This window comes from Hypanus sabinus, chromosome 19 (genome assembly GCF_030144855.1).
Source record: "Hypanus sabinus isolate sHypSab1 chromosome 19, sHypSab1.hap1, whole genome shotgun sequence".
In the NCBI taxonomy this organism is placed as follows: domain Eukaryota; kingdom Metazoa; phylum Chordata; class Chondrichthyes; order Myliobatiformes; family Dasyatidae; genus Hypanus; species Hypanus sabinus.
The window spans coordinates 31,094,844-31,116,430 of NC_082724.1; the positions used below are offsets into that span (position 1 = coordinate 31,094,844).

Consider the following 21,587-nt stretch of genomic DNA (forward strand, 5'->3'; position numbering starts at 1 on the left):
AAAGTTTCTGCAAAGATTTTTCCTGATCAAAGTATTTTGGCATTTTGTCTTTTTCTTTCAGATTTCCACTACCTTTTCCACTACAATTTTGAAGTGCAGATTCTACTTTATAAACATAATTCAGTTCATAACATTATTAAAAAAATGTAAAATGCACTCAATCAGTATGAATATCAGGAAGAAATTGGGTAACCAAACATATGCTGCTGCTTTATAAATGTTGCACTACGTTGGCTCCACCCCTGACTCTCTAATTAAACTACTGCAGAGGTTACTGGAGTAAAATTGCACCATTCAGTACAAAGGAAGCACTTATCTGGTACAACTGCATTCCATACAACCAAATTCTTCATTCGAAAAACGCATAAGTGTTTATTCAAAACCCTTTAAGGCAATTGTTAAAAATCTTTCCTGCATACTCATTGAAAATAAGCAGATTTTGAATTAAAGTGATTTCATCAGCTCTTCCTGGCCTTGGCAGTTTTGTGATTTAGAATGCTTACTAAAAACTTGACAGTAATTGAATAAAATAGTTCAGCCTCTGCCAAGGTCCTGCCCTCTTCAACAACATTCAAACTAAATTTCTGTAACATTAAGTTGATGATTGTAACCAAAACATTATTTCCATGTCTTTCCATTCTTGAAAAGAATTCAGATTTCTTCATGAGGAAAACATGACGGGATATAAAATTGGAAAATGTGTGTTGTGTATTTAATATTTCAGTACTATTTGAGTAATACTGTAAACATTGTTTGATGAAGCTTTCTTTGTTGGTTACACAATTCATTACGGGTTAAAAAAGCAGAAATAGTCGGTTACATCGGAAGGATTAACACAATTGATTGCAAAATGGATAACTGGCTGATGTATACTGAGCAAACTGTGTAGCATTTTTAAACAAACAACAGCCAATGAAAAACAAGTGCTGGTTTTCTTGAGTGTAATTGGTGGAAGAGCATACAGTTTGCTTAGAAGTTTGACAGCTCCAACCAAGCCAAAAGAAAGGAGTTTTGCTGATATCATGAATGCAATACAGGAATATTTAGAAACGAAACCATTGTTGACTGCAGAACACTTTAGGTTTCATAAGTGGAATCAAAAGGAAGGGGAGTCCATTTCAGTTTATGTGACTGAATTGAAGAAGTTGTCTGAGCATTGCCAGTTCAGTAATGGGCTTAATAATGCACTGAAAGATTCTTTAGTTTGTGCAATCTTACAAGAAAGCATTCAAAAAAAAGGCTCCTAACTGAAGCACAACTTATATTTAAAAGAGCAGTTGAAATTGCTTTATCAAAGGAAAAGCAGACAGAGATGCAATTGAGTTGCAATCAGCAATGAAAGTGAGTGTGAGCAAAATTTCAACAACTAACACTGCTGATGTGTTGAGAAGCCCCTTCTCAAAGGCTGGTGTTCCAGAACACTCGGTGGGTTTCAATGGACCACAGTTTTCTGTGGAACAGTGAGTCATTTCCGAAAATGAATGGAATAAGACATACTACATTTGCACGGTTACACCCAGTTACAAATGGTTCGGTGGGAAGGTTCATCCAGAGGTTAAAGAATGCACTGCGAGCAATGTCAGCAGGACACGCTACACTGACATTAAATCAGAAGCTCACCAGTTTCCTCCTTGCATATCACAATGCAGCTCATGCCACAGCTGACTAACTACATTATTCCTGCATTCACACTTGGCTCTCTTCAAACCCAGTCTCAGAAGGAGTGTGCAGGACAAACAGCTGAGACAAATTGAGGGCTCCTCAAACAAGGAGGTTCAATGTTTCACTCCTGGACAAGCAGTCCTGGCAAGGGCTACTGAGATGACTGAAAGAGGGTACTTAGAAAGATTAAGGACAGAACTGGAGCACTCTCTTACACAGTGGAAATTGCATCATATATGCACGCCTTGCTAAAGGTAAATCGAAGTAGTACACACATCCCCAGCTGCATGTTTTTCTTTTGGAGTCACAAAACATAAGGTGGACAGCTGAACATGTTTTCCATTCCTTATATTCAATCATGTCTTACTAACAAATACATTTTGAGATAAAAATCACATACTTGTCCTCGTGTTTCTTATTTTGTTTCATGTCAAGCTGTCATCTCACATCACTGGTGGCCAAGAAGTGAGGAGAAGTATTCCTTATATACGAGTCAAGAGTGAATTACCCATCCGGAGCCAAACCATTCTTCACTCAACATCCACACGAACATGCATTTTGCAGGTTCATGGAAAACTCATTCTAATCAAATCTGTATTTACACTTTTCTTAATCTGGGCTCAAGATTCCAAAGCCATTTATAGCATCTAAATGCTGGCAGACCTTAAACTGAACTCTAGGCGTAAGAAGTGGAGATCCCCTCCAATACAGTTCAATTTTTAAACTGTTCCGGGCAGTCCATTGACTGTCTTAGCCCTGGTTATGTCACGGGGCTATGCTGGTGGTATGATGCCCTAATTCTAAACCAATACACATCCTTTCTTTAATACTTGTCCATCATGTTGCAGTCTCAATGGTCAAATGAAAATATGTTCCATCTTCAAATATTGATGAACCACCAGGATTTTGTGAATCCAACAAAAAAAAGGATTAAGAAAAAATTTATTTAATGAAAGACAGCAGTTACCCAAGTTTAGGTCAAACAGAAATGTTCTGATTGACCTAAACAAGTTTTTGTGTCACCGTGCATAGCCCTCACTTACACAATCATTGCTTATGTCACCAATTCAGTTCTGAAATCAAGTGTACTTAAATTCAAACTCAGTAAATTATTTTGGTCAAAACACTCCCTTATCTAAATCAGGAACTTACACACATCAGAGTGGTTCCTGTGGGTGCTAGTCAGAGATGCAACACCTGTAGTTAACTAAAGTGAAAAAACAATGCATTTCTGGGAACTCACAAAGGACAGTATCTAAGAAAATAAACATAAGTAACTTTAAGAGTTTAGAAATGTCATATTGGCATTGAGGAAACATGCAGGAATGAAACTATGGACCATGCATTGAAACGTTTGACTACAAATTAAACACAACCTGTATCTGTTGAACATACTTCACTGAATAATTTAACATACCACTATTACTAGTCTGCTTCATATAACTGATACAATTTTGTGGCTGAATCATCTTCCTGGTATCTGGATCAATCTCCTCCTTCAGACTATATGTTAAACAATTAACTTGATCCCTATAGCATTTGTTGGACCTGTGATCTCTGTCTCCGTGGATGATGTGAGAACTTCTTTCAAGAGGGTGACCCCTTGCAAGGCATCATACCCTAATGGTGTACTTGACAGGGCTTTCAAAATCTCTGCCAATTGGCAGGAATGTTTTCAGAGACATCTTCAATCTCTCACTGCTACAGTCAGAGGTGTCCACTTGCTTCAAAAGGGTGATAATCATACCAGTGCCCAAGAAGAGCAGGGTAAGTTGTCTCAATGACTACCACCCAGTGGCACTCATGTCTACTGTGATGAAGTGCTTTGAGAGGTTGATCATGGCTAGAAGCAACTCCTGCTTCTGCAAAGATGTTCACTGCAATTTGCACATCACCTCAATAGGTCTGCGGCAGATGCATTCTCACTTGCTCTCTACTCGGCCTTAGATCACCTGGATAATAGTAGCACCTGTGTCAGGCTGTTGCTTAGTGACTACAAGTCAGCATTCAACAGAATCATACCTTGAGCTTTACTCAACAAGCTCCAAACTCTAAGCCTCTGCAACTGGATCCTTGATTTCCTCATCAGAAGACAATAATTAGGGCAGATCCGAAATAACATCTCCTGGCTAACAATCAACATTGACACACCTCAAGGATGCGTGCTTAGCACACTGCTCTACTCTCTCTACATCCACAACTGTGTGGCTAAACAAATTTGCCAATGACACAACTTCTGTTGGCAGAATTTCAGATGGTGAAAATGTGTACAGGAGTGAGATAGATAGATCAGGCAGTTTAAAGGGGTCACAACAATGACCTTGCACTGAATGTCAGTAAGATCATGGAATTTATTGTGGACATTAGGAAAGGCAAGTCGAGGGAACACACACCAGTCCTCATCGAGAGATCAGCAATGCAAAATGTGAATAGTTTCAAGTTCCTGGGTATGAACATCTCTGAAAATATATCCTGGGCCCAACATATTGATAAAATTACAAAGAAGACATGACAGCAGCTATATTTCATTAAGAGTTTGGGGAAACTTAGTATGTCACCAAAGACACTGGCAAATTTCTACAAATGTACCGTGGAGGCCATTCTAACTGGTTGCATCACCATCTGGTTTGGAGGAACCACTGCACAGGATTGGAAAAAGCGGCAGATAGTTGTAAACTCTGAGAGCTCCATCATGGGAACTAGCCTCCCCATTACCGAGAATGCCTTCAAAAGGGGATCCCTCAAAAAGCCGGCATCGTCATTAGTGACCCCCATTACCCAGGACGTTCTCTCTCTCATTGCTACCACCGAGGTGGTGTTTCAGGAGCCTGAAGTCACATACTCAACAATTCAGGAACAGCTTCTTTCCCTCCGCCAATCTTCTAAATGGACAATGCATCCATAAACACTACCTCACTAATTATTTCCCCTCTTTTTGCACTAGTTATTTAATTCAAAAATAAATATATTTTTCTTATAGATTTTTATCATTATGCATTGCAATGTACTGCTGACAGTACTGCTAGAAACGATTCTGGTTGTTTACATTATTGTTTACATAAGTCCACTCCCTATAATTTGCCTGGAGTTACATTTATAAAAAGGCCATGTAACATGGCATAAACAGTGCCTTTCTAAAGTATTCAGCCCCAACCCTTTGTTCACATAAAGGAGCATTACAACCAGGGATTTTGATCATTTTAACTGAGATTTTCAATTTGTGAATCACATGCTTTTTTCACAGTAAAGCTAAAAAAAAAATGGAAAATTCCAAAGCTTAAAAAGCTAAAAATTCAAAAACTCAAAGGTTAGCAGTTGAACCACTTCTCACAGCTATTACAGCCAGTAGTCTTTTTGGTTAAGTATTTATTAGCATTGCACAATGTGATGGAGCAAGATTTTCCCCGTTTCTCCTTGCAAAATTGCTCCACCTGTGCCAGGTTAGTTGGGGAGCAGCAGCGGACAGCAATTTTGAGTCCTGCCAGAGATGTTCGATTGTGTTAAGACCCTGACTGGGTCACTCAAGAACATCAATTTTTCTCATTTAAAGCCACTCCATGGTTCTGGCAGTGTACCTTAGGTCCATGTCCTACTGACAGACTAACTTCCTTTCCATTTTGAGCTTTCTGGCAGGTTTTTATCCAGGATCTCTCTGTATTTAGCAGCATTCATATTCCCATTGATCCAGACCAGATTTCTTTCTCTTCTGCTGAAAAGCATCTCCACAGCATGATTCTGCCACCACCATACCTTAAAGCAGGAATGGTATATTCCGGCTGATGCGCACTATTAGATTCACACCACATGTCATTCAGGGTTGAAGCCAAAGAGTTCCACTTTAATCTCATCCAAACACAAGACTTTCTTCCACTTCTTTCCAACATCTTTACAGGAAGGATATGTATTGTTTAAAGCCAGCACTTCTTCCTTACATTTCATCATAAATACCCATTTTGTGCAAGGCCTTAGAGATTGTGGAGCCATTAACTTCATCTTCAGTTATAGCCACTGACTTCTGCAGCTCAGAGTGACGTTGGTGAACCAGTAGCCTCTCTTACAAGTTCCATTTTTCTCAGGTGACTAAGTTTATAGAGCTGGCCTGATCTAGGCAGAGCGGCTGTGGTTTCACATTTTTTCCTCTTTCTCATGATTGACTGCACTGAGCTTCATGGTTTGTTCTGTACCTTTCAGTGGTCTTGTACCGCTTCCCAGATTTGTGTTTCTCTATTATCATTCCCCTGACTTGTACTGAACGCCCTTTTGTCTTCATTTTGGTTTGGTCTGTTGAAAATCTACCATAATATTGGACCTTCCAGAGAAGGATATTTATTCTTATGAATTCATTGGAAACAGGTGATCCTCCAATTTGCAACATCAACAAACTGAGAGAGTTAATACGGTGATACAGTACATTACACCAGAGTAAAATTAGCATAATTATGAAGGGGATGAATACTTTTTCAGCCTCAATTTTGGTTTTGAATTTTTAGTAAAATGTTGACAGGTTTTGGAAGTCTTTTTAATTTGACATGACGCGCAATGTTTTGTAGATTAGCTCAAAAATCCTACCTCAATATACTTCAAATTTAGAAAATTAGACAGTAAAATGTGAAAGTAGTTGTGGGAGCTAAGCACTTTATCCAAGGCACTGTAACTGACATTTCTTAATTTAACTATTGATTTACAGAACAGTCTTTTGATTTCTTATCTATAAACACTGTGTGTTCTTTTATGTATGCATACCATAAATACAGATATTGTTTTGAAAGATGCCGGAGATGAAAAGAACAGGAGCTGGAAGAAGTTCCAGCCTGGACATGGTGCTTCAACTGGAAAATAATTGTGTATTTTTCTTCTATAAATTAACTTTGATGTTGTGGTCTTATGGGATTATTTGGCCTCAGCCTTGTAAGAGATACCTGGATTTTATTTAAGCATGATATTTATGAATCACTAAACAGTTTGTTCGAGCTATCTGGAACAGATTCATTGAATGTTACTATCACCCCAAGTGGTTCCTTGAACAAACCTCCCTTCAACTCAATTCAATCCAATTCCAGTTTAATTGTCATTTAACCATACATGAATACTCAGGAATACAGTGAAACAAATCAGTGTTACTCCAGGGCCAAGGTGCAAAGACACATTACCAACAGTCACACACAAGATCACAATCACACAACAAGAGCAACACCCCCCCCCCCCCAACCCTCCAGCGACACCATAGCCCGATGCCCGGTCCTCCAACTGACAAGTCAACAAACCCACACAGAATATCAGTAAAATACAATGAAGGAGAATATGTATATAGTACAGACCACCACCCCCACCAGCCCACCGATAGCATCTCTTGATCCCAATGCCCGCTAGGCAACTCTGCAGTTTTGAGATCTAGTCCTCATGTATAGAGGCACATATAGAATATTAGTAAAAACACAACCACACAAATATATGTGTATATAGTCCAGACTGCTCTTCTCGTTTGTAGTGCTAATGTGTTTAAACGGTTATTAGCTAATACAAATATGTACAAGTTTGGTGAATTCTGGCCACAGGGAACTGCTCATTACAAAGCCCTCATGACCTTGGGACTACTTAACCACAATAAGTCCAACAATCCCATAAGTAATGCTGGGCACATCATTTACTCCAACTTCCTTACTCCTGGTATTGACTTCAATGTTTTTACAAAATAAAATAGCACATTTTAAAAGAAATAATTTCCATATTCAGTTCATACAGATTTAGCCATTCAGCTGAAGCACAGAACAACAGGAAAAACATCCTATAAAGCAGGAAAATACTAAGAACACCACAAGGACACAGGATCTCTTTGTTCACAATGGTGTTCACTTCCATGAAGCTTCCTGTAATTTCCTGCTGAACATTTCTGTATATTAAAAAAACAACTGGTGTTTGCAACCAGTAAATTTTGAGGACTTTTAAATTCAACTTTCATAATCTTGAGACCACTGTGGCAACACAACACACATGACCAGAACATTAATAGATGGGTCAAGGACAAGAGATGCTTTCAAATACAGCTTTTGAGCAGGCTTGTAGAGGCTATGACAAAGTATCATTGGATGATTCACTGGCAGGTTTCATTCACTGGGTTTTCCCCACAGGAAAGTGTGGCTTCCATTCCATAACAGAAGTGAACAAAGAGCAGGACTTAACAATTTTCTCCGCATATTCCAAAGAATAACTCTGACTGGGCTATGTTTAAATAATTGAATAAATACCATAGAGAACTGATCTTCCAATCAGTTATCAGAAACTCCACAACATGTAATGGCCTTAGGATGCAATTCTGTACAAAAGAAACAATATTGTTTCACTCAACTGGAAAATACATCAGCATACTATTGGTGTACCACATTAAACTCACTTTGTCATATGTGCATGGAAACAAACAGTGAAATGTGCCTTTTATGTCATTGTTTGCGATGTGGTGGGGGCATTCAGCAAGTGTCACTGTGCTTCCAGCACCAACGTAACTTGCTTACAACTCACTAACCCTAACCATACATCCTTGGACTGTGGGAGGAAACTGGAGAACCCAGAGGAAACCCACACAGGCATGGAGAGAACATACAAACTTCTTACAAACAAGGGTAGGAATCGAACTATGATCAGCGATCGCTGCTGATGTAAGGTGATTACACGGACCACCATGCTGTTGTGCCTCCCACTAATGACATCACAACAGCTGGAGTCTACTTGAGACTTAACTAGTCCGCCTCTTCACCTCAGGGAAACAAAGACTGAGAGCCTATCAAGTTCAGGTATATCATCCAACTGTATGCATACAGCACATACCATCAAAAGAAACAATGTTCCTCCGGACCATGATGCACAGCACAGTATGTATAATCCACACACAACACAAAGTAATAGTACCACTACCCTGGTGTTTTTTGTGCACTTCCCTCCAAACAGACGTACATGCACTACATACAGAATCAAACCCAGGTTTATTAACACCGACATATTTCATGAAATTTGCCATTTTGCAACAGCAGTAGAAATCATGACATGAGAGTTTCCATGTTACAAAAATAAATAGACACAGTATTGCAAAAGAGGATAATGAGGTGTCGTTCACGGACCATTCAGAAATCTGACAGAAGGGAAAAGCAGTGATACAAGATAATCCTTCTGAGGCAACATTCGCAGACAGGTTGGTACTATTCAACTCAAGAGTACTGTAATATGCATGTTGCTTAATTCTTCCTTTTGGTAATATGTTAATCCACATTTATGGACTTCAAGCTTTGGTCACCACCACCATCACGTTCTGTCCATTTTCAGATTATGTCATTTTATAAGATGTGTACGTAGTTTCAGGAACTATGACAATCCATTAAGTTTAGCCCCACCAACATGAAGAATACCAGTTCAGTTTTAAATGCTCTCCAGGGAAAAGTGCAGTGGTTCAGGTTTGGTCTTACTTCCTGTGCCATCTAAAGTTACAACCATGATCATTTTTATGTGTAAATCATTTTAATATTTATAATTTTCCAGCTATCTGTATCAAGTATTGATTTTGGATTGTTCCCTATAATTGCCTAAATCCTCTGGTAACTTGAAAAACAAGATTATGGTACGGACCAATAAATACCAAGATCCAAAAGTTTATGGTCTTTTGTTCAGTGATGTTGGATTAGCTGGTAACTTTGCTTCCAAGAATTTTTCTTCTCATTGCATCACACAAAATAACACAAATGCAACCACGATCGCTATGACAAGGAGTCATTGTCGGCTTGGGATTTGTGGGCCAATCCTCCTATGTGTTCTACTCAGTGAGCAATAAGAAAAACTCCTTCTCTGGATGCCTCTGTAATTCTTCAACCTTATTCATTTATTCATCACTGGGGGGGGGGGGGGGGTGTTTAAAAACGTGGCTTATATCATACCCACCATGTATAGAAAGAGATAGGAGAGGGAAAGCCTGGGTTGTGGTGATGATCTAAAATGAGGCTCATTCCAATAGGTTGCAAGATATAGGAACTGAACAGCCAGCGGTGAAAGTTGTTGCTGGAGAGAAGACACTGTGGTTGACTGTTCCATCTCCTAATAATTATCTCAACTCACACAGGGTGAATGGATTTTAATAGACAAAGATGGAAAAGAAAATCATATCCAAGCACCACAAATTCCGGAGAATAAAGGGAGGATAGAATTGAGTATATTAATGATGTGTAGCAGACGGGCAAATAAACATCAAACAGCAGGAAATAAAGATAATGTTTTCAGCTTTTACAAAGCATCATCTCTCAAGAGAATAACAAGGCAGCAAATAATAATGTACACACCCTTCTGTATCTCTCTAAAGAGGCTACAGTGATCTGCTTTAAACCGCTCTCTTTTCAACTGAGGTAATCAAATTTTCTCTTTAAAAAGCTTGATGTCATTGGTATGCTATATTCTCAACATTCCTTCTGAACCAGGCATGATAATAAACAAAAGAAACCTATCAAAGGGATGTTCTTGAACAGAAGGGAACAGGTTTATTTTCTTAATGGGAGTTCACTCTCATCCATCCCACTGTGAAGGGAGGTACACAGCAGAGTTGACAATGCACTTTGTCAGAGAAAGCAGGGACAACTGCAAAAAGTCCAAGTGCCAGGCTAATTCTTGGTAGCCCACCAGAATGGCTTCCTACCAGGCCTCGCAGCTGCAGTCTGTTGGTGAGTCAAGCTGTAGAAAAGGGAAAAAAAACATCGATATGCAAAAAAAAATTCCTTCGGCTTCACACTGGTCATAATAAAAGGCGCCAGCTGAAACAGCATGGTTCCAGATTAGACCATTTAAAATTTTGATGAATATAAATTTACCATATTGTGCCTTTACTAATAATTTACCTCTAAAGTAGCCAAATAATGGGATAAAATTCAACAACGAATAGGAACATTTGTTGTCAGTTATAAAACCATGAACAGAAAATAATGAAAATAATTTTTAAAAATTCTATCAAATCTATAAACAAAATTAACATTAGAGAATGCATTTAATGGAACCCACTTTATCTAGTTCTGCTATTTTAACACGACCAAAAAGTTTTTCACCCTGTTACTTCTTGCAATTCCAGTGCAAAAAGAAAACACCAACATGATTCTGGAAATTGAGAAGGGTACAATTAGCTGCAAGATAAATAAATAAAATAAAAGATAATCATTTGAAATTTGAATTCAAAGAACAAAACACTGCAAGACGTTCAAGGGAAAAAAAAAATCAGGAGCAAAGCGCTTTAAAGACTTAGCATGAAACAACAGTTTTGAGATCAGACACAAATGTGCATTCAAAAGGGTCCCCCTCAGCCAGTGAAGTAATCCCAGATGAGATAAGTGAACATGATTATGTCACTATTTCAAGTGACCTCTGGATAACCTTGTAGCTACAGCTATACTGTGGAAACATAAAAAGTGAAAAATCACAAACATGGCATATTGGAGCTCCTACTATTTCCAGCATTCCCTACAACAATGCCTATAAAAGAGCCCAAAAATCTCCTATTTCTACTTAAACTTCCTTATTATTCTCTCCTTCCTGATTTCTTTAACTTTCTCCAGGGCTACAACCCTCTAGGGGCTCTGCGTTCATCCAACTTTAGTTTCTTGTATGTTCCATTCCCCTCCTCCCCCTTTCTGGAATTCAGACTTGAAACCTATCTATCCTTGCATCTCCCTTTTTGTTTTGACATGATCCGCAAACTTACTGTCATCGCTTTTACTATTCATTTTCTGTTGTTTGTCATTGGTTCTTGATATAAATAAATCTAATGTTCTTTACCTACTTACATCACAACCTACCTACAATTCCCAGCAGTAGACAAGCGCTTGCCAGTTCTTTTTTCATCTCCTGATTATTCGTCACAAATAAATAGATAGATTCCAAAAGTAACAGCAGCACTTTTCTGGCATTTAACCAAATTGACCTTTATTTGGTTTGTAAGCTTAACTAATGAATGCTGAAATACAACCTTGTCAGATGAATGCATCCTTCTGAAGCCAATACATATGCTTTCTCTAACAAAGGTCACCAGAAACCAACAAGCAACAGTAACTCTGGAGTGTTCAAGTCACCAAGAGTGAACTCACAACTAATCCAGACGATATCAATTAAACCCAAGCCAGATATGAACATCCAAAAATTGTGATACAGAGGGTTAAGTCATGAAGATACACTCCATAGGACTGGCCTGTATTCCCCTGAGCCAGATCAATCATGGATCTGAGTCAACATCCTGGCTGAATCAGAAGCTGACGTGCTCATCCAATTCCACAGGCATGAGGAGAGAAGTCAAAGTTGACACGCTATTTGCATAACTAATGTGCTATACAGTTGTAGATGCCACGTCTCAGGTGAGGCATTAAAGTTAGGTTCGCGCATTTAATTTTTCATGAAGGGTTTTCAGAAAGAAATATTAATTGTTTCTCTTCCCGCAGATGCTGCCTAATCTGAGAAGCTTTTCCAGTATTTTGCTTTTATTTCAGGTTTCCAGCATCCGCAGATTTTTTTTGCTATTCATCAAAAGGAGGTTTTCTAATATGAAGATTACATATAATAGGCAGGAATAAAGTTAATTCCAGTATCCTGACCAACAGTTATCCTCCACTTAACATCACCAAAATAAATCAATACCCACTGATCAATATGTGACCTTGCTGTACAAAGCTGGTTGACAGGTAACTACAGTACTTCAATGACTATTAAGTACCTTGTGATGCACAAGGCGAAATGTATCATCATCCAGCTCTCAAACCACTTGATCACAGAAGATATAAGTGGTACTGGACGACAGTCATTGAGGCAGTTTCCCATGTTCTTCTTAGGCACCTACTTGTCGCAGATGGGTAACTCAGACTGCTGAAGCGAGAGGTTAAGGATATCAGTGAACACTCCCGCCAGTTGATCAGCACAGGTCTTTAGTACCTGGCCTAGTATCCTGTCTGGCCTGGATGGTTTCTGTGGGTTCACTCTCCCACAGGATGCACTCACATCAGCCTCAAAGACTGGAATCACAGGGTCATTGGGGGCTACGGGAATTTGTGATGGTTCCTCCTTGTTTTTACAATCAAAGTGAGCATCGAAGACATTGAGCTCATCAGGGAGTAAAGCCTTGCTGTCACCAATGTCACTTGGTTTCACTTTGCAAGAGGTGATGGCATTCAAGCCCTGCCACAGATGTCAAGCATCCTTCACTGATTCAAGTTTGGTCCAGATTTGACTCTTCACATGCAAGTTGGCTTTCTGGATATCATACCTTGACCTCTTGTACCTTACTTGGTCGCCAGACCTGAATGCGACTGATTTGGCTCTTAGCTTAGAATGAAGGTTTCATGGTTCATCCAGGGCTTCTGGTAAGAAAAGACTCTGAATTACTTTCTGGGGATTCACTCTGCTACGACTGATTTTTGAAGTCTGTGAAAACCGTGCTGTATTCATTAAAATCCTCTGATGACTATTTAAACATGGCCAGGTTCACCGACTTGTTGCAATCCCAAAGCTGCCCCTTTGCCTCCCGTGAACCCCCTGCCTCTTTGTTCTCCTCATCTCCGGAGCCTTTGCCTGCATGCAGGTAGGAGAAGGACAAAGGCAACAAAGGCAAACAATCAGATTTCCTGAAATGTGATGTAGCATGGAACAGTAGGCATTCCTAATTGTAGTACTGTATAGCAGTGGTCAAGTGTGTGCTGCAGGTTATATGCTGGTAATAATTGGGCAGAGATTTATTCAGACAAGCCTGACTGAAGCGTCTGACTATAATTTGAAATGCATCGGGGTGGGCTGTGCCTTGTTTTTGATGGCAACATTCAACATGTCAAGTGTCTGATTAATGTCATCTTTATTGTAGAATTTACCAGGGTTAATGGAGGCTCACAGGATGGTAAGGTTGGGTGGGGGGGGTGGGGAGAAAGGAATCTTGAACATCAAGGCATAATCTGAAAATCAGGGTTCAGTCATGAATGAATGAAATGGGACAGAACATTTTAAAACACATCAGGAAGCAGCAATGAGAAAATCACTTCTATTAATGTGGATGCTGGGACAAACCACTGACAGATACCCATTGGGCAAAAACATCAATGAGTATGGAACATTAAATAGTAAATGACAAGGTGCTACAGAAACAGCCATAAACCAAATAAAGAGCACTTCATGGGCTAAATAATCTTTCCTCATTGAATTACTCAATAACGCAATGCACAAGTAGGTACATTTAATGTATAATGGACCAGAACAGCACAAAATTTATTTTCTTGTTTAGATAACTGTTCCTGAATCATAGATGTGATAAAGTAACTGAGAAAATCTACAGGCTCAGCATATAAATAATACAGGCAATTGAACTATTCAATAATTTAAACAAGCAACGTGCGTGATCATAACCACACCAAATCAAACTCTTCAGCTTCTCAAAGCGAAAGAAAGAGGTTGCAATTTCAAAGAAAACAAAATCGAGCGTTTTGCAAGTCAAGAAGGCAGCCAGCCTTAGTGATCATGAGTTAACTAATGACAAATTATAGTAAAATGATTTTTATCCACAACCATATACTCTGCCATTTTATATAGTAGATCTCCATTGTCAATCATGGTATTGCATGTTGAGATAATCTCCATTTCGCACACAGGCATCTGAGGCCCAATTTATGTAAACACTTTAAGCCTTGATGAATTTGTAGGAATACACAAAAAATTTCTGCTGACTAGAACTCTCTCCCCTACAGAGTTGAGGAGGCTAGCTCATTAGAAGAAGTATTTCAGGTGAAGGTAGATACTTGTTTGAAAGACTGTTGGCTGTAGGCTAAAGAGAGCTGACACAGAGGAGCTTGGGCTGGGATAGATCAGCTGATCATATTAATTGGTGGGGCAGATTTGAATAGCCAAGTACTCTACTCCTATTCCTATTTTTCTTGTAATTCAGCAAACACAGCCATAAAGAATAACATGAAATGTGTATAAAACAAATATGCCAACATAGGACTTTGTCACTTGATTATCAGAGACACACACAACTCATTACTTTATCTTTAAAAGTTATGACATGTCTACAATCTCACAGCCACAACTAAAGATACTAGAACACTTTTTGAGGTACCAGAATGTTCATGGCGTTTATGATCAGTACCTCAACATGATTAAAAGCATTTAGTTATCTAATCACCAGCATGAACTGACCTTGTCAAACTGTTCAATTATTCTCTGAACCATCGGCAAAGAGAATTCAACTGTTGATATTAAATCTGTTCAGAGTAATCTCTTCTGAATCTTTAACAACCTAGTCTTGTTTATTCAGATGACATAATGTGAGAATACTCCATAATGGTTACATTACTTCTACTTAAACTCTGGCTAGTCCCAGTGTAACCTATAGTTCAAGTATTCCCTGAAACAACATGCTTCAATACAGTTCCAGTTACACACGTCAGTATGATAAATTATATTCACCATGCCTGTAAATGGATCTCATATAAACATAACTATACTAGTTTGATTTCTTTTTAGGGGGTTAGAAAGATATAAGAGCTGATAACACCATAATCATCTCATTCCTTAAAATTTAGGACCATATTGAACAATAGACATAAACAGAGAACCATAGAAGGAAATTCATTTTTCAAAAAAATAGGGAAGGTAGCTGATTTTATTTAAACCATTTAACCTATCAAATAGAAATTACTTACATTACACAGAGTGAAAAGTGCAGGCAGAAGCACTTCTCTTGATGTTATGTTCGGTTGCCAGAAACAGCCTTGAAATACAGTTCTGTTAATGATTTTCTGAATATTATGAATTTTGTATTTCTCTTTTTTACCCCACCCACTCCCTGGTCCCTTGTTCCCTGCACTGAAGGTCATGTTATTCCTGGAACCAAGTGGGTGGGCAGGCAGTGACTACCAAATCTCTGCCTTTGCCAATCTTCTAACCAAACCATTCCTTGGTCTAAATTCAGATCATGCTATGTACTTACAGAAGGAGAAACGTTCCTTTTTCAAGCAAGTGTACACATTGTTTCCTATATTACAATATTTACGATTAAACTGGAAACTTTATTTTGTAATCCATTTCCACAAGGATTATGTTGTCAATCACAAGCACAAAAGAAACAAAATCTGATTAACCACCTTCAGATGCTACATTCCAAAATTAGACCACTCTAACATCAATGAAAAAGGGTTGAAAAAATGTTTCTTTTGTAAGCACTTGTTTGAACATTATTCAAAATAAATAAAAAGGAAAAAAGTAAAGATTTAAACCCCATTGATCTAAGATACTGAAAAGATGACTTACTTTAAAGGAATCACCAGCTATGGCTGAGACAAAAGTAGCAAGTAAAACTAAAGTGACAGTTCTCAAGGGTTTGAAGCCACCTTTCTTAAAGGAATGTGTAGATGACCAGATAATGAAGTCAGAGCCTACGTTCAATGTTGTAGTATTAACAAATATGCCGACGAGGTACTTGTCTTTATAAACCTGTGAGGGATTTGTATCAACTCTGCCCAGCTATGGTAAGTAAGCAGGTGCGAGGTGGCTGTTCACAGAGGTGTCAGCATAACGGTTGGAAATGCCTTACAGTGCGACTTCACTGTCTACATAAGTTAGCTCACTGGGCATCTTCCAAGTGCTGTATAAACTTGAAATGCTGTACATTTTCTCAGGAGACCAATGGATCCTACCCCTACACAAATAGCATTAATGTTCTGTCGCGGCCACGCCAAAATTTGGAAATCCGAAGATGAACTTGTCTCGTCACCAAGCACCCAGAATGGTGGAATGCTTTCCACTTTAAATAAGTACACAGACAAGAGAGAAATAAAATCAAAAAGACTATGACATTTTTAAGCGCTTAAATAATAACAATTCAAATGTGTGCACAGATAAAGATAGCCTCTGGAGCGACCGGTACCGTGTCTTCTGTGTTGGGTAACTCCAACAAGACCAGGTCCCGCTCAATTCCCCTGCTCCAGTTTCATACCTTGTTTGACGGTCTTCAGTCGGATGGGATCCTTACTGTTCTTGATCACACTGCGCACATCATACAGGGGGAGCCCAGACACATGCACTCCATCAACTTCCAGTAAGAGTTCGCCTCCCCTGAGTTCCCCGCTGCCGCAAACCATCTGATGATTCCCTTCATTCAGATAGGAGAACTCCCCATTCTCGGCTCCACCTGAGATCAGAACATTCAGCTCCTCGACCTGGCCCTTGCCCACAGCGCTCTCATGCACTTTAGTTGTCCAGTGGTTTTTCTTCTGCACCACTTTAGACATGGTGCTTACAGCCAACAACCAACGCAGGGAACGCCAACAGGTGATAAACGGTTCATAGATTCACTCCTCCTCCAATACACTTGGGCTGGTTCCTTTTGGATTTGACCGCCAGTCAGTCCCTAGTGATCCAGTATATCACCTTCTGTTTAACAGCACGATCCAGAGTTCTACCGGAGAAACTATAGCTTCACATTTTCAAAGACACCGTAAACATTTCTTCCTGGCTCCGGCTGCAGCCTCCACGATCCAGGATTTCCCAACAGGAGGAAAACAAGTAAAAGGGAAGTGGGTGTTCCCAGTGTTTGAAACTCAGATTTCCCAGTTTTAACAGACTCTGCACTTTCTCCCGGTGCGGCGATGTTGCGGCTGCTGTAACCCGCCACACACACTGTTTCAGACTTTCTTCTTAGGGTCCTGCTGAATTCCTGCAACTCTATTCCAGCCCACAGCCGCGGTCAACAGCGCATGCGCCGGCCAACCCTCTCCTCGCTGTCCTGCCCTGGGCCCTAAAGCCCGTCCCTGCCACTAATCCTCTGGGCGGCATCGATTAGCTTTGTGGTGTCATGATTGGGTTGAAGTGAAATTTCATCCCAGTCAAATAATTTAGAGCTCAACAAATAGGATTTAAAAGGCAATCTAGCCAAAATCGTTGTCAGGCGGCCCACTACTTGAAGGTAGATTTTTATCTCTTGTTTAGAAACTGATCTCTTCTAAAACGTTCTTGGAAACCAGCTTTTAACACTGAAGCCAGAAGCCTTCAAATGAAGGACCATGTGGGAGCATTGGAAATCCAAATTTATTTTAGTTAATAATCCACAGATTTATGAACAATCCAGGAACATTAAATCAGATGTTACCATGGTTGGTGGAAATCTAAAATGCAGTAATAAGAAAATCCAAAGGAGGTATTAATAAAATTGGCCACAAAACTACAGAGACCAATTGGCCACAGGAGATTCTGCGAATGCTGGAAATATTGAGCAACACACACAAAATGCTGGATGAACTCAGTAGCTCTAGCAGCATCTGTGGAGGGAAAGAAACAGTCCATGTTTGGGACTGAGACCTTGATCAAGGCTCTTCATCCTGATGAAGGGTCCCAGGCTCAAACATCCAGTGTTCATTACCCTCAATAGATGCTGAATTCATTCAGAGTTCTGAGTGTGTTGCTCACACAACATCTGAATTGCTGTTATACCCAATCTTTTCACAAATGTCCTTCAGAAAAGATCTATGCTTGCTCTGATCTATTTGGGACAAAGTTACGCAGTACTATGGTTCATTCCCCACAGAAATGGCCAAGCAAATTCACTGCTGCCTTCTTAAGGGTAATCAGGCATAGCTCAAGAAAACTGGTCTTGCCAGTATTGTCAACATTATATGAATCAACCTCATAAAATACCAGAATAACTCACTTGGGCAATGGCATTCCTAGGGCAGAGCCATATGCTCACTTAGGGTAAAACTAAATGACAAATGACTTGGGAATGCAGCTTGAGCTTCTGCGTTCCTCCAGCATCTTGTGTGTGTTGACCTGGGAAGTTATTTCTCCAGGATATGATGTGGAATCATCCACTAGTTTCTCTGACACCTTTCTCCTTTATTCTCAGGTTCCATCACGCCTATCCTCTTGTGAAGATGGTGAGTTATTTCCAAAATGTTAATATCCAGAATCGACTCAGTGGGATAAATGTCTTCTTTCCATAGTGTAACCATTCAGTGATTCTATGCTTCAAAATGCAATTCTGTAAAGCTCCATAAAAATATCTATAACCCATTCTTGAGTTTGTTCAAAATATATTCATGAGCAATTCCTTCGTGGGAACATCAAGAATTATGACCAATCCTTTCTTTATTCGACAGCTACAGACAAAGGACTGGAAAATGTCAAAGAACAGAAACTTCGACTGGTCTTATTCCGTGTAACCTAAGGGTTCAAAGTTGAAAACTGTAACTATCACAGCAGCTGAGGTCAACCAGCTCAACAGGGACTAAAATCAAAACGAAGGCCTTCTTGGTCAGTATTCATCAGGAACACATCATTAAATAAACACGGCCTCTATCAGAAAATGACCAGAAAATCCCACAATATAATTAATGTTCAAATCTATGTGTTTATTTTGCAAGGGCATTAGACCAAATCTTACTATTGGAGTCCAATTAATGATAACTGCCATTAATTAGATTTGAAAGTCAATAATGAAGTTACTCATTTTTTGTGTGGCAATTTGTCAAAAATGTGAGCTGATAGTATTGCAATAAGGAAAGCAGGGCTTCTGGGACCAGAATGAGAAAGACAAACAAGCTTGTTTCCCGTTCACCAAAACCATTAAAAGAAATTAGGAACTCTCAGCTCAAGGACTGAACAAGGAAGTGTAGGCTGGAGTGTGTGACTTCAAGGACTATCAGGGACAGAAAGCTAAATAAAAAGAGACAAAGGGGGTCTGGGAAAAAAGAGATGGGAAAGGAAAATGTCTTTTATTTAAATATCTCTAGCAATTATGAGGGGTGATAGATATGTTCGTGGCCTAGGTTAGAAGGAGAGGAGTTATACAGCTCCCGTTACATGCACATGCAGGTCAACTCTTTGAGTAATTATGCAGAAAGTTTGAAGTTAATAACATCGCCTTCTAACTTAGGCCACAAATTTATGAATCACCCCTGCTGTGGTCACTTCTTGGAGGTTCAAAATCCGTATGCTCCACAACCGCTGGACTAAGTGTGAAAATGTAGGAGGGGACTATGTTGAAAAATAAATGTGCTAAGTTTTTTAAAATTGAATCCTTCTCCCTTAGGCCATGAACATATCAACCACCCTTTGTTTATCTAAAGGAATAACAATCCACTGACATAATTGTTCATTTTCAAACTCTAGAGAAATTGGTTGTCAATAATTAACATTTCACTTAGTTAAAATTTTTCTAAAAATGGAACAGCAAGGACAAACCTTTTACTGATGGTTTTAGTTCTTACCTGCAAAATCAGAGCAACATCATGCAGCTCAAAACTTTTCAAAACTGACCCGGGAGAAAAATGACATTTCATTTCAGCAACAGTAGAGCAGTGTGTTTGGAATTGGAATTGGAATGGGTTTACTATTGTCACGTGTACCAAGATATAGTGAAAGGCTTGTTTTGCATACTGCTCATACAGATCAAATCATTACACAGAGCAGTGAGACAAAACAAGGTAACGTAATATCAGGATGTAGGATAAAGTGTAACAGCTGCAGAGAAAATGCAGTGCAGGTAAACAGCAAGGTGCAAGATCATAAACTTAGTGTCTGATTATGAGATAAAGAGATCAATTTCATACTAGGAAACCATTCAATAACCTTATAAGGGAGGGGCAGAAGATGTTCTTGAGGTTGGTGGTACTGCAAAATCTGGGTGGCCATATTTGCATATGTATCTCCACCCAAGGTTATATAATTAAGGTGTAAATACTGCTCACCACTATGGCTTTGACATCAAACTCCGGTCCATTCCATCATTTGGAGGTAAAGTTGGTTGATTTTTTTTTCTCTGCTGAAGGCTGTGAGAGAGACTTGACAAAGTTCAAAGTAAATTTATTATCAAAGTAAATATAAGACATTAAGATTCATTTTCTTGGCACATACTCAATAAATCTATAGAATAATAATAGTAACAGAAACAATGTAAGACTGCCCAAGTTATTTTCAATGAGAGTACAAATGACAACAAAATGTGCAAATATAAAAAGAAAGAGAGAATATTAATAAATAAATAAATATGCAATAAAAGTCAAGAACATGAGATGAAGAGTCCTTGAAATTGAGTCCATAGTGGGAATATTTCAAGTGAAGTTGAGTGAAGTTGTCCCCTTTGGTTCAAGAGCCTGATGGTTGAAGGGTAGTGACTGCTCCTGATCCTGGTGGTGTGAATGTGAGGCACCTGTACCTTCTTCCTGATGGCAGCAGAGAGAAGAGAGCACGTCCTGGGTGGTGGCGGTCCTTGAGGATGGATGCTGCCTTCCTTTAACAGCATTTCATGTAGATATTCTCAATGGAGGGAAGCCTTTACCCCTGATGGTCTGGGCCATATCTACTACTTTTTGTAGGATGTTCCATTCAAGGCATTGACATTTCCGTACCAGGCAGTGACACAACCAGTCAATATACTTTCCACTACATATCTATAGTTTGTCAGAATTTTAGATGTCAAATCTCTACAATCTCCTAAGAAAGTAGAGGAAGTGCCATGCTTTCTTCACAATTGCACTTAAGTGCTGACACCAGGACAGGTTCTCTGAAATAATAACCTCAAAGAATTTAAAGTTGCTAACCCTGTCCTTCTCTGAGTTCCTTCTTCTGAAGTCAATCATCAGCTCCTTGGTCTTTAAGACATTGAATAAGAGGTTGTTGTTATGACACCGCTCAGCCAGATTTTCAATGTCCCTCGTATATGCTGATTCATCACCACCTTCGAATTGGCCTACAACAGTGATGTTCTCAACAAAACTTGAATATTGCATTGGAGCTGTGCTTGCAACAAAGTCATAGCTGTAAAGTGAGTGGACCACATGGCTGAGTAAACAGCTCACAGTGGTGCACTGTGCTGGTGAAGATTGTGGAGAAGATGTTGTTGCCAATCGAAACTGACTGTGGTTGCAAGTTAAGAAACTGAG

The 21,587-nt window shown here is 39.3% G+C and overlaps 2 protein-coding genes and 1 long non-coding RNA gene across 6 annotated transcripts in view; 1 reads left to right on the forward strand and 2 right to left on the reverse strand.

Moving 5' to 3' along the window:
• The window catches only part of magi1b (membrane associated guanylate kinase, WW and PDZ domain containing 1b), a 409,035-nt gene extending 391,646 nt beyond the window's left edge, over positions 1-17,389 (reverse strand). For all 3 annotated transcript variants that reach the window (XM_059944277.1, XM_059944276.1, XM_059944275.1), the window contains exon 1: positions 16,646-17,389. In XM_059944277.1, the coding sequence (XP_059800260.1) occupies positions 16,646-16,940 (295 nt within the window). In that variant the 5' untranslated portion in view covers positions 16,941-17,389. The remainder of the gene's footprint in view (positions 1-16,645) is intronic.
• The window catches only part of LOC132377850 (uncharacterized), a 75,190-nt gene extending 54,591 nt beyond the window's left edge, over positions 1-20,599 (reverse strand). The window contains exon 1 of one of the 2 annotated variants that reach the window (XM_059944279.1): positions 19,914-20,599. The gene's annotated coding sequence lies outside the window, so the exon portion shown is untranslated. Of the gene's footprint in view, positions 1-15,353; positions 15,393-19,913 lie in introns of those variants that run through there. The other variant, XM_059944278.1, reaches the window with a different exon arrangement.
• Positions 16,150-19,922, forward strand: LOC132377851 (uncharacterized). Its single transcript, XR_009506803.1, has 3 exons — positions 16,150-16,178; positions 18,551-18,581; positions 18,804-19,922. It is a non-coding gene; the product is annotated as an uncharacterized LOC132377851 (long non-coding RNA).
• Positions 20,600-21,587: the final 988 nt, after the last annotated feature.